Below are 11,125 nucleotides of genomic sequence, written 5' to 3'. Positions count from 1 at the left end.
TCCAACCGACCTTTTCAGGGTGAAACTAAGTTTCAATAAAAATTGGAACAGATTATAGTTTTTCCACACGTTTTAAAATTATATTTGTTGAATATATCAATGTGCTGCTGAAAACAATAAACATCTCATTGTGAAAAAAATATCACCAAATGGTAAATTAAAGCTTTTTATTCAATTCTTATGCATTATTTTAGGACGCAAGTTTGCTGAAGTGTTCGTACGGGAATTCCTTCGAAACGTATTTATCCTGAAATGAGAAATAAATAAATTTACTGCTCTCGCCCAAAAATAAATGAGTCTGAAAATATTACCTTCGACTTGAAGGTTAAAACAGCCTTAAATCTATCAACAAGAACTTCCTCCAGGGTCGCTTTCTTCCCTCTGTAATCTCCCTTGAGAATTAAAACCGGTTTCCCTAAAATTGTCAAAGAATGTAAATGAGTTTTTGGGTTGTTAATCGAAAGATTTTAAAACGCACCTGGCTGCGGAATGACTGTTTGCAGATGGTCTTCTCCCAACTTCAGTTTGTGGCCCGTGGAGATGACTTCGACGTACGCTTGACCTTCCTTCACTTTTGTTATAATTGCTTTTTGTTTGTGGTACTTTTCTCCTAACGCCTTTGTAGTGATTTTTACAACAATGTCCTGTAGAAAATATTAATAATTAGCATCATTCACAACAACAAAAATTCTTATTACCTCCATGAGCCAGGTGTCGTCCTCTTCTTCTCTGTCGCTCACAGGGCTTCTGGGTCTCTCCTCTTTGATCTTTCGCTTCTTCATGGCCATGTCTTCCTGCATGGCCTCCTCAAGGCCGCTGAACTTGCGTTTCCAGCTATCAGGTCTGCAGCTCTTGGTTGAGCGGATGGATTTGGTGTCGTCGTCATCCTTGGCTTCCGTCTTGATCAATTTCGGAATGGGCACTGCGCTGATGGACGGCTTCGGCGCCAATTTCAGCTGCAGCGAAATCTTTTCCTCCTCGTCCGCCCGGACGAATTCCTTTCTCTCCGGCTCTGCTTCCTCCTCGTCAACTTTGCCTCTCTCCACCTGAATATTCAAATTTTAAAAAAATGCTAGGCTTAAAACCAATAATTCCGTGCCTGTTTCTCCACGAACTCCATCAGCTTCTCCTCGTCGTCCTTGTCCATCCGTTTTTTCTTATCCCTGCGCTCCTGTTTGGCCAGCGTGTCAGGGTTCCTGTCGATCCAGGTAATGAACCAGCCCTTTTCCGTTTCGTCCACGATGCAGTGGCCCGCTTTGCCCAGGAACTTGACGAATCCGGTCAGCGTGACCCATCTCGTCGCGTTCATGTGCACGTGCGTCTTGTCCGCGATGTAGTCCTGGTACACTTTATTGGCCAGCACTCTCTTTGTGCCGTACTGTCTGCGCAGGATGTCCATGTAGCCGTCGTAAAATTCTCTGCAGGGCAAAAATTAGCAAGGTCAGAAAATTTATAAAATTCCAAGGGAAATTCCTACTTTGAAAACTCGCCCATAAACTTGCCAGGGTTGTCCGCAAACATGATCAGATTCCTCTGATGCGATTCGGACATGGTATGGCACTTGAAACCATTCTCGTCTCGGCATTGCTTTTGACACATCTGGCAGTACCACCGCAGTTTCTGCAAACCCTTCGACTTCATCTTGTTGGCGAGCCATTTCGGCGTTCCTTTTTCTGCTTTCTTGCCCATTTTGCAGCAGAAACAAACTCAAACTTTCGCTGTGACGCTGAAATCTAGGTTGTGTTTACTAAATTCTTCTCCCGAAGGCGAAGACTGATCCGTGAACGCAACAACAACTGGATCTGACGGACTAAATTCTTGTTGTTTTGACGCAAAACGTTTGATTCTTTATTGACCAATCACAGGCTTGGAATCGTGAATAGGACAAAATATTTCCCCTCTGATTGGGTGATGTTTGACTGGTGCTGCCTCTATAAGCGAGTTGAGAACTTTCTGCTCCTAAAATTTCATTGTATGCAATGCACATATCAATAAAAGAAGATTTACAGCGCAGTGCTGCCAACCATCCTGTAGAAGGGGTTTGGTGGTTTAAAAATTAAAATAAAACTGCTTTACTTTAATTCCAATTTATCAACCAATCAATACCTTTTAGAAATTGGTGTGTATTTAATATTTTAAACCAAAAGAATTCTTCATATTTATTCATTCAACACGAGCAATAAAATCGAATTAAGTTGGCGCCCTTCATCATGTAGTGACGTCAAGGTGTTGACAGAGGATTCAAAACCGAAATACACCGTACCTGAAAGGAACCAGGTTTCCATTGCCTATTTTCGATTTGTCACGTCTCTCCTAGTAAGTGCGCACAGCTTGCATGTCAAGGCCTTAATCCCGTCGGATCAATTATTGCCGTTATCTATCAATTTTGCGAAATCTTCCGTTTCCCCGATAAAATCGCGTGTGTGTCAGAGTCAGAGATCGCATACGAGCGAGAGATCAGCAGTTCCCCCCGAACCCTCGCACAGATTGTTACTATTTCTAACTGTAAAAACGAGTTTATTTAACTTTCCTTTCAACAGGACAGTGGGACAACATGATGAACGTGCTAATCAAGATCAACGTGCGCCGCAACCTGAGCCGCTTATCAGGCAGCGGCAAGAAGCTGCTGAAAAGCAATAAGTTATCAGCGGCCGATAACAGCGTCAAGTCATCTTCGTTTCACTCGACGCCGGCGGCCAACATGCGTTACGTGCAGTTCACGGCGGCCAGCGGCGGGCCCCAGCGGCTCGGTGTCCAACTGAGTCAGGACGGCGACATCATCGACGTCAGCGGCGTCAACTCGTCCATCCCCAACAGCCTGGTGCAGTTCCTCGCCGCCGGGCCTGTCCACCAAGAGAAGGCCAAAAGGTGTGCAAACGTAATTGTCGATCTGTGTCTCTGTGTCCTTATCTCTCGGACGTGGAAATATGTAAATTTATACATACAGAAGAATAGCACCTCTTGAGATGAGAGTGCTGCGCGTTAAAGGTATTAATTTTGAAATTTAGGTAGTGTAGATAGTGTTGCCTTTTAAGATAAAATGAACAACAAGCAAGGTTGGTGTTTGAGGTGTCAAAATTTGTTTATTTCTTTCGACACGGTGATGGCTGTCTTGATTGAAGAGTAATGTTATTTTCAGAGTTTCAAACGACTGTTTGTCTCGATTAAGGCCTTTTAAATATCAAAATTTTTGTTTAATAAAAGGGGAAACAAATTTTTACTCAGCCAGGGTGGTTAAAACCAGGCAATTTTAAATTGGTTAGAATTAATTGCTCTTTTTGCGGATCCGGTTTTAGCGGTTTTTTTGCAGCTCCCGAATTTTAATATTTAAAAACCCAAAAACCCATTCCCTCTCCACATAGGGAATTTTTTCATTACGTAACTATGAGGTGCAAAAAACCGCACAAAACTGGGAAATCCCGCAAAACACACTGCAATGCAAGTTTGGGAAACTCCCCGGAAGATACCCAGCCCTTTTTTTTACTATTTTTAATTATTAATTTATAATTTAAAAATTTCAGTCTTTAAATTTTAAAAATTCAAGGTCGAGTTTGCAGCCCTATTCAATTTGTTTTAACATTTAATTTTATTATTTCCTGCGAATGTGCGAATTTGAATCAGTTTCACCGTCCTTGAAGTCAATTTTTAAAAATTAGAGTTCAAAAATTGAGGAATAAAAATTCAAGAGATGATTCCTGCGGAGAGTTTGAGCTTGAAACCCTGCTAAATTTGTTTAAATTTCTAATTGCAATATTCCCTGCAAATTCAAATCATTTTCACCGTCCCTAACTCGAGAAATTAAAATTTGAGTTCGAAAAAGGGTTAAAATCGAGGAATAAAAATCCAAGGGGTGGCTCCTGTGGTGGATACGTTCTTGCATTTTATCTTAATTTGTTAAAATACCTAGTTGCAGAAATTCCTGTGAATTTGAAGCATTTTCATCAGCCCTAACTTCAGGAATTAAAATTAAGGTCCGAAAAAGGGTTGAAATTGAGGATTAAAAAATCCAAGGAGGGACACCTGCGAAGAGTTCGAGCTTGCAACTCTACTCAATTTGTTTAAACTTCTAATTGCAATATTCCTTGCGAATTTGAACCAGTTTCACCGTTCCTAACTCGAGAAATTAAAATTAGAGTGCAAAAAAGGGCTAAATATCGGCTAAAAAAATCGAGGGTGATTCCTGCGTGGAGTTCAAGCTCAATTTTCTAATTTCCTGCCAGTTTTATTCACTTTTCCAACTTTAAATTTTAAAATTCAAGCCAGAGATGTTTTTTATGCTTGAATTATTTAATTTGTTTCTTATTATCCCTAATTTTAGCCAATTTTGGTCGAAATTATTAAAAAAATCCAGCATTTTCAGAACAATTATCTAACGTAATAAAATTTTGCAGGATTGTTGCTCAAGGTCAGTCTGTGATTGCCCTCTCGGAGGTCAAACTGCTGTCGCCTATCACAAGGCCGGACAAAGTGGTGTGCGTCGGACTCAACTACAGAGACCATTGTGAAGAGCAAAACAAACCGGTGCCCACCGAGCCTGTTTTCTTCAGCAAGTTCTCTAGCGTCATTGTCGGCCCCTACGACGATGTCAAACACCCCACAGAAATCACCAAAGTGAGTCGGTTTAATTAATAACTGACCAGTTGTATAAATACGTGGTGTTCGAAGCCGTCAACTGATGACGCCACCGTAGACTTTCTTATTTAATTTAATTTTAATTTATTTCCGCAGCGATTTCAGACTCAATCTTTCTACTGTGCATTCTTCTCTTAATATGCTTTCTTTTGACGTGCTGAAAACCAAAATCAGTCCAGCCAATCGCCGTAGAAATGTCGGAAAAGATTTTTAATTTCAAAAAATAGTTTTTCACGATTCTACGGCGATTAGCTGGACCGATTTTGGTTTTCAGCACGTCAAAAGAAAGAAAATTAAGTGAAGAATGCACAATTAGCAGGATTGAGTCTGAAATTGTAGCGGAAGTGCCTTAAAATTAAATTTATAATGAAATTATACGGTGGCGCCATCTGTTGGCGGCTCCGAACACTAAAAGCTTAAACAATTGGTGAATTTAAACGGTTTTAAACATTATTTTAACATTTTTGTAGTGTTTGGATTGGGAGGTGGAGCTGGCGGTCGTGATCGGCAAGGAGGGCAAGAACATTCGGCAGGGCAACGCGATGGACCACGTGTTCGGCTTCACCGTGGCCCAGGACGTGACCGCCAGGGACTGGCAGAAAGGCCACAACGGCGGCCAGTGGCTGCTCGGCAAGTCCATGGACACGTTCTGCCCGATGGGGCCGTGCGTCGTGTCCAAGGACGCTGTGCAAGACCCGCACGATCTTGTGCTTCGCAGCTGGGTCAACGGCGACCAGAAGCAGCAGGGCAACTCCAAGAACCTCGTCTTTCCTATTGACTTTCTCATCTCGTATTTGTCAAAGTAAGGAAAAAGGAGGGAAACACTGGGTGTTTCCAGGAGATATTTGATTTTTTGCAATTTTCGAAACAGATTAATTTAGGTTACAAAAACTTTTAAACTCTTGTAATGCATTTTTTGTCCGCTGGAACTGCCCTAACGCCAGGGTTACGATTTTAATCTGTTTTAATGATCATGTCTGACCTCAGGGATGACTCCTAGCAGGCCTCCTGCGTCAAAACAAACCTATTTTTAATTTCTAACTTTTCACCGGACTCCGAAAATGGAGATTTTTCAAATTTTGACACTCCGTCTCTCGAAAACTGTTAAGTTTCTTCATCCTAAAAATTTCTAGGAACATAACATTCATTTGGGACATTTTTCCCTGCACAAAGAAAAAATTTAAGATGATCTACTTTGAGTATTCCGAATATCGGGTTTAAATGCAACAATTACTCAAATTTAGAAAATTCGAAATATATTTTAGTGAACACAAAAGTTGTTGGCCATCTAATTAGGCATCTTTTAAGACCAAACTCAAGGTTTTAGCTTCATTAGAACCCAAGATAATCACAATTTTGTCAGCTCTGGCAACCCGTTTCTACAAATTTCACCGTTCTCTTGGGTTTTCTTCGATTTTTCCCGCAAACTTGGTTATTACGATACCTCTAAATGACCCTGATAGCCCACCAAAAACCAGAAAAATCGATGAAAATAAATCTCTCCTGGAAACACCCAAAATATGATTTTTTTTCAGTGTTCCGGAAATGCCGTCTTTTAAAAATAATTTCGACCAAGTCGGTTTTTATAATTTTATGGCTTTTAAATTTTTTAAAATTATAAATTCAGCATGTAAAATAAAATCTGAACTGTGTCCCTGAAGTAAACAACTTATTTTAACCGTAAATTAAAAAAAAAATACCTGTTTTTAACCTGCTGGTCAAAATTCAGGACATCATTTAATATTTTCCCATTGTTTCAACTTATTAATAGTTTTTCCTCTTCTCGCAGTTTCGTGACTCTGCTGCCTGGCGACGTGATTCTAACCGGCACCCCATCTGGCGTGGGCGTCTTCAGGAAGCCGCCGCAGTACTTAAAACCGGGAGACGTGGTCGAAAGCGAAATCGAAGGCATCGGCAGACTGAGGAACACCATTGTCTAAAGGCAGCAATAGCAGCAATCAAAAGACTAACAAAAATTTGTATAGACCCATATTATGTCAAATTGCAATCAACGCACGGCTTTATTGGACGTACCTCATTCAGCACGAGCAGCATGCTTAAAAATGTCATGTCATGTGCCAATCGCTGCATTTTACTGCATTTTTAAAAAGAGATTGTGGCATTTTCTTTTGTGTAATTTAGCTAGCGGATTAATTCGGGCAAGACAAAGCCAAGATTGATCTCTGTTCAAATTCCACCGTCACTTTTAACTCTGCTTGCTTGCTGGAATTAGTTCCGATTTAGAACAAAAACGCAACATTCGGATATTTCTAAATTGCACAAGAGGCGATATCACGCAGATATTGTATTTTCGTCGCACCAGCAATAAAAATGGTCAGATTATTATGTATTGAATTTTCCTCTTTATTACAGTAGCATCACATTTTTGCCCCTCGTACGAATTTATTCTCAAATAAGTCGAAATTTTGAGTGATTTTCTCCAGGCCAGGGTAAAAATTCGAAAAAAGGCTCCTCAATCAACGCCAAATTTATCTGGAATCATTTTAAGACCAAATACAAGTTGATTTGATCAAAATAATTTTTTTAACTTTCAAAAACTTGATTTTTTAAAATAAAAATTCGCAATTTTTTTCAAAACGGGGGCCCATAATGGGTTCCCACCGACTTCATCGCACGCGCAGGTCAAGCGCCAGCCTGGAAACCGATTTTTAGATTTTTCGCGCCCTTGGAAAAATTAAAAATAATTTTTTAAGGTTTTTCGGCTTCACACGACAAAAATGGTTTTATTTTTGTTAAAATTCAGCCGTTCGTCCGATCATGGACCACGACCCCTCATCGGACAGGTCTCGGACGGGGCTATGACCTGAGGTACCCTGACACCCTTCTTCAGGGTACCCCGACCTGAGATCCGCTTCCAAGCTGGTTTTTTCATTAATTTTTAGCACATTTGGCGACGAATTTTCACTCTTGCCTGTCTCCGACCTCCTTCAGGTTGCGCGACCTGAGCACTGTTTTTTGCAGTCTCTTGGTCGATTTCGGGCCCAACGCACTCCACGCAGAAAATGTATTTTCGTCGCACACCAGAAATAAAAATCTACAAATCATATATATCGAATTTTCCTCTTTATTACAGTAGCATCACATTTTGGCCCCTCGTAGGAGAGGAGCAGTAAGGCAATCATTCGGAAACTACCAGAAAAACAGCAAAGGCGAATAAAAACTGCAGTCAGTTCGAGAGGACATAATAAATAGACGCGTCGGTCGGTCGCGAAAGAAAGCAGGGGAAAGCAACGCTCCTTTGTCCCGATCACAAGCAAGCGTCCCATTTTAGAGTTGTTAGCCACTGCTGCGGGTGACAACGTACTGAACCACCAGTCCGAACAGCACCACACTCACGAAAATCACTAAGTTGGTGATAAATGCCTGCAGCGGACTCTGTCCATTGGCCCGCAGCTCCGCTCGGCTGCCAGAAGTCGAGTTGTTCGAGCTCACACTGTTGCTCGTCTTGTCCTGGCCCAGTTCTTCCGCACTGCCGTTGCTCGACGACTTGCTCTCCGCCCTCTGCCTCAACTCCTCTTTCATTTCCTGAATATTAAAATAATTAATAATTATGAAAGCTGACGATTTATTCCTGGAAAAAAGCTCTAAACAGCGTTTTTCGAAAAATCACCCTGAGCTCAGGGTCAGCGCCAGAGGGCTAAAACTCTCAGGAAAATTCTACAGGGAAGTTAATTGAAGTTCAAGCCCAATTTAATTAAATTTTTAATCCAAACTTTGAGCCCTATGGGATTAAAAGGGAGTTTATCGACCTTTCGCCCTGAGTATCTCGGACCCTGAGTGCGAGAAAAATCCGTCCGATTTTTTGGTAAGTGCCCATGGTATAAGAATTCAAACGCGGGGTTGCACGGCCATGTCGGACCCCAGGGGTCCCTGAAATGGGCCCTCAAACTCGAAAAATGTAAAAAAACACATTTTTTGGACTTTAAAAATTAATATCTCCGGCCCTGTGGGTCTGATAAGGCCAAACCAAAAATTTAATTGATTCCCATTAAATTCTGCGTCGAACGGTGCTTAAATCGACCCAATTGGGAAAAATGTGAAAAATTGGTTTAATTTTTTCCGCTTTAATTCGTCTTAACGAGAGCGTTCGGTTGCGTATTTTTCAAAATTAGGTTCCATCTATTTTCTGGGGTGAAAACCAATCAGACCCCATAAAAACTTCCCCTTTTGGATGCAAAAGTCAAAAGAGGAAAGTGGTTGTATTTAAAAAAAAAATACCTTTTCATATTTGGAATCTACTCCGCGAGACGAATCACATGAAAACGATTTTAATTCTTTCGGAAAAGCTTTTCTTGGAATTACAAGTGCACAATTGTGGTTGTTTTAATTTTTTTCCAAGTTAGTTGTCACAAATTTGGCCATTTTAAATTTTTCAAGCGTCCTGGTAATTTTGAATCAAATTTTGAAACGGATTTTTCCGGGAAAATGGGCAGAGAAAAATATTTAGTGCAAAAAATTCCGAATAAGAGAATATTTTTTCAAACACCCATAGCAACAGAATTATAATGACCCTTATTATGTAATTGGTCAATTTATTTTACGCTTGAACAAAAATAATTAGCTTTAACACCGGTAAAAACTGGATTTTAAAAACACGTGAATATTATCGTATTACTTGATTCACTTCAGTTTTTGGAGCATAATAAATGACGACTCACGAGGTTTATTGAGCAGATAATGCTTAATTTCAGAAGGCCAAATGAGTGTTATTGCACAACACTGATAATTTATTATTCAGAAAACCGAAATGAGTCCAAGAGTCAAAACATCTTACGTGATCTCTAGATATTTAACTAATTAGCCTTACTCGTTTTGACCTTGACTAAAAATAGTGTCAGGAATTCCTCTTTAAATTCATTCAGATAAAAAATGATTATAATTGTTATGCATTGTTTAAACACTTTAATTATAGACAAAAAAATTCAACAATATTTACTTATTATGCTATTTCTCGGGGAAAAACTGAATCAATATTTTGTTAAATAATTCAAAGTGAATTTCTCATCAAAATCATACGGGGGAAACATTTCCGCAATTTTCCAGCCAAGAGAAGAGAAAAGAAAGCTCACCTCGACTGTGTCCGGAAAAAGCGAGCAGAAGACCTTATTCCTTAGGTTAAATTCGAGACTGTCGACCGCGAGTCGGCGGCGTTCCGAGTCCGGCATCTCGATGCTGCCCAGCGTCGGACTCTTTTCAGCCATAAAGCTAAGCAGGCCTGTTAATATGGTGGACACGCTCCACGCGGGGTTCCAAGTGTCCGGGTGGTAGTCGCTGATGGACAAGCACAACCGCACGTTCGTTTTGAACCTGCCCAAATTTATTTAATTGCATTTTTTCCAGGCGGTTCAGGGTATACAAAACAAACCTTCCATTGGGGGTGATCATGTAGATGCTCGGCGGCTTATAGGGAAAGTCCGGAGGGAAAACCAGCTTCCCGTGGTACTTGCCGCCAGAATAAGGAGTGCTTTCAGGTCCGGTAACCACGTAGTGCCTGCAATTTTGAGTTTGTAACAAGTGTTCTCGTGCATTTAAACAATTAAACGGTCTGCTCTCCTACCATTCTAAAATATTTGAGGGCAGAGGCTCGGCGACCACGTACGGGACAGGATCCTTTTTGAGTCGGATGTAGTCTTGCCGAAGCCTCTCGGTCGCACTGTTGGTTTTCTTGCGAGACGTCATTTCCGTGGCCAACTGCGAGCAGAAACAAAAATATAATGCATATTGGCACAACTAACAGCCGTTCGTACCTTTAAAACAACAATTCCCTCAGCACAATTGGGGCATCGTAGCACGCAGCTGAAATGCGGAAGAGAAGACTCGATTAGACTGCAGAAACTATAACTATTAACTTGGCAGATGCAACTTTCATTTTTCCGTTGCACCTTTTGTGGGGCGAGGAAGAAGGAAAAATGTGGAGCACGGGTTGCAACAACAAGGCAAATAAATTTACTCTGCGAGTGGCGGTGTGCTGTGACGATCCGCGTTTGCACCTTTGTAAGCCCCTCGACTCTTCCTGCTGCCGATTAATGCACGATTTGTCGGGAATTAATTCCAATCGACACATAAACAACACGCATTAAGTAGAGGATTTCGCCAGTCACACCTCCCCGTTCGTCTGCATACACGTATAACCATCTGCTTTTGCTTTTAGCTGCTTGCTTCGTCGGTCGGGAAGGACCCTTGCGTGGTTGGCAGCACTGCGCACAGAGGGCAGTTGCGTCTCTCCTTCGCAGTTACTTTGGTAATTCGTTTGAAATGAATTGGCGGGAAAACTGGCTGGTGACCCACATTAATGGGTTTGAATGTTTTGAAGAATTTTAAAAGCTGATTTGGATTAAACTAGAGGGGATTTTAGTGAAGTTGAAAAGTTCGCTGAACGCCTTTTTGGTCCAATATGAGAATCCCAAGATAAATTCTCACTTATTGATGCCGATTGTTGCCTTCTTGCAGTTCTTGCAGCAAAAGAATTTTT

The 11,125-nt window shown here is 41.0% G+C and overlaps 3 protein-coding genes across 4 annotated transcripts; 1 reads left to right on the top strand and 2 right to left on the bottom strand.

The window, feature by feature from the left end:
* Positions 1–150: 150 nt before the first annotated feature.
* On the bottom strand, positions 151–1,788 carry kin17 (kin17 DNA and RNA binding protein). Its single transcript, XM_065485158.1, has 6 exons — positions 1,478–1,788; positions 1,100–1,418; positions 699–1,046; positions 479–644; positions 312–415; positions 151–247 (listed from the first exon to the last, which is right to left on the bottom strand). The coding sequence occupies exons 1-6, from the start codon at positions 1,687–1,689 to the stop codon at positions 191–193; spliced, it is 1,206 nt and encodes a 401-aa protein (XP_065341230.1). The 5' UTR covers positions 1,690–1,788; the 3' UTR covers positions 151–190.
* Positions 1,789–2,187: 399 nt separating this feature from the next.
* Positions 2,188–6,978, top strand: LOC135939528 (fumarylacetoacetate hydrolase domain-containing protein 2-like). 2 transcript variants are annotated; one of them, XM_065483985.1, is made up of 5 exons: positions 2,188–2,316; positions 2,541–2,868; positions 4,392–4,611; positions 5,103–5,434; positions 6,422–6,978. In XM_065483985.1, exons 2-5 carry the CDS (start codon positions 2,555–2,557, stop codon positions 6,570–6,572), a joined length of 1,017 nt encoding a protein of 338 aa, XP_065340057.1. In that variant the 5' UTR covers positions 2,188–2,316; positions 2,541–2,554; the 3' UTR covers positions 6,573–6,978. The 2 variants fall into 2 exon arrangements, with proteins under 2 accessions (XP_065340057.1, XP_065340058.1); XM_065483986.1 differs by having other exon boundaries at positions 2,260–2,277.
* Positions 6,979–7,694: 716 nt separating this feature from the next.
* Positions 7,695–10,810, bottom strand: LOC135939529 (ubiquitin-conjugating enzyme E2 J2). The gene is made up of 6 exons (XM_065483987.1): positions 10,604–10,810; positions 10,401–10,449; positions 10,211–10,344; positions 10,019–10,144; positions 9,723–9,960; positions 7,695–8,178 (listed from the first exon to the last, which is right to left on the bottom strand). The coding sequence occupies exons 3-6, from the start codon at positions 10,330–10,332 to the stop codon at positions 7,930–7,932; spliced, it is 735 nt and encodes a 244-aa protein (XP_065340059.1). The 5' UTR covers positions 10,333–10,344; positions 10,401–10,449; positions 10,604–10,810; the 3' UTR covers positions 7,695–7,929.
* Positions 10,811–11,125: the final 315 nt, after the last annotated feature.

This window comes from Cloeon dipterum, chromosome 3 (assembly GCF_949628265.1).
Source record: "Cloeon dipterum chromosome 3, ieCloDipt1.1, whole genome shotgun sequence".
In the NCBI taxonomy this organism is placed as follows: domain Eukaryota; kingdom Metazoa; phylum Arthropoda; class Insecta; order Ephemeroptera; family Baetidae; genus Cloeon; species Cloeon dipterum.
Note: the sequence above shows the minus strand (reverse complement) of the source record. Positions and strands in the feature narration are given on the sequence as shown.

Coding starts and splice junctions, on each gene's coding strand:
- kin17 (XM_065485158.1), bottom strand. CDS start 1,689: ATGGGCAAGAAAGCAGAAAAAGGAACGCCGAAATGGCTCGCCAACAAG. Junction 645..698: donor ACGACACCTGGCTCATGGAG/GTAATAAGAATT, acceptor TATTTTCTACAG/GACATTGTTGTAAAAATCAC. Junction 248..311: donor TTTTAACCTTCAAGTCGAAG/GTAATATTTTCA, acceptor TTCTCATTTCAG/GATAAATACGTTTCGAAGGA.
- LOC135939528 (XM_065483985.1), top strand. CDS start 2,555: ATGATGAACGTGCTAATCAAGATCAACGTGCGCCGCAACCTGAGCCGC. Junction 2,869..4,391: donor CACCAAGAGAAGGCCAAAAG/GTGTGCAAACGT, acceptor AAAATTTTGCAG/GATTGTTGCTCAAGGTCAGT. Junction 5,435..6,421: donor CTCATCTCGTATTTGTCAAA/GTAAGGAAAAAG, acceptor CTCTTCTCGCAG/TTTCGTGACTCTGCTGCCTG.
- LOC135939529 (XM_065483987.1), bottom strand. CDS start 10,332: ATGACGTCTCGCAAGAAAACCAACAGTGCGACCGAGAGGCTTCGGCAA. Junction 9,961..10,018: donor ATGATCACCCCCAATGGAAG/GTTTGTTTTGTA, acceptor AAATTTGGGCAG/GTTCAAAACGAACGTGCGGT. Junction 8,179..9,722: donor TTTTTCCGGACACAGTCGAG/GTGAGCTTTCTT, acceptor TTTAATATTCAG/GAAATGAAAGAGGAGTTGAG.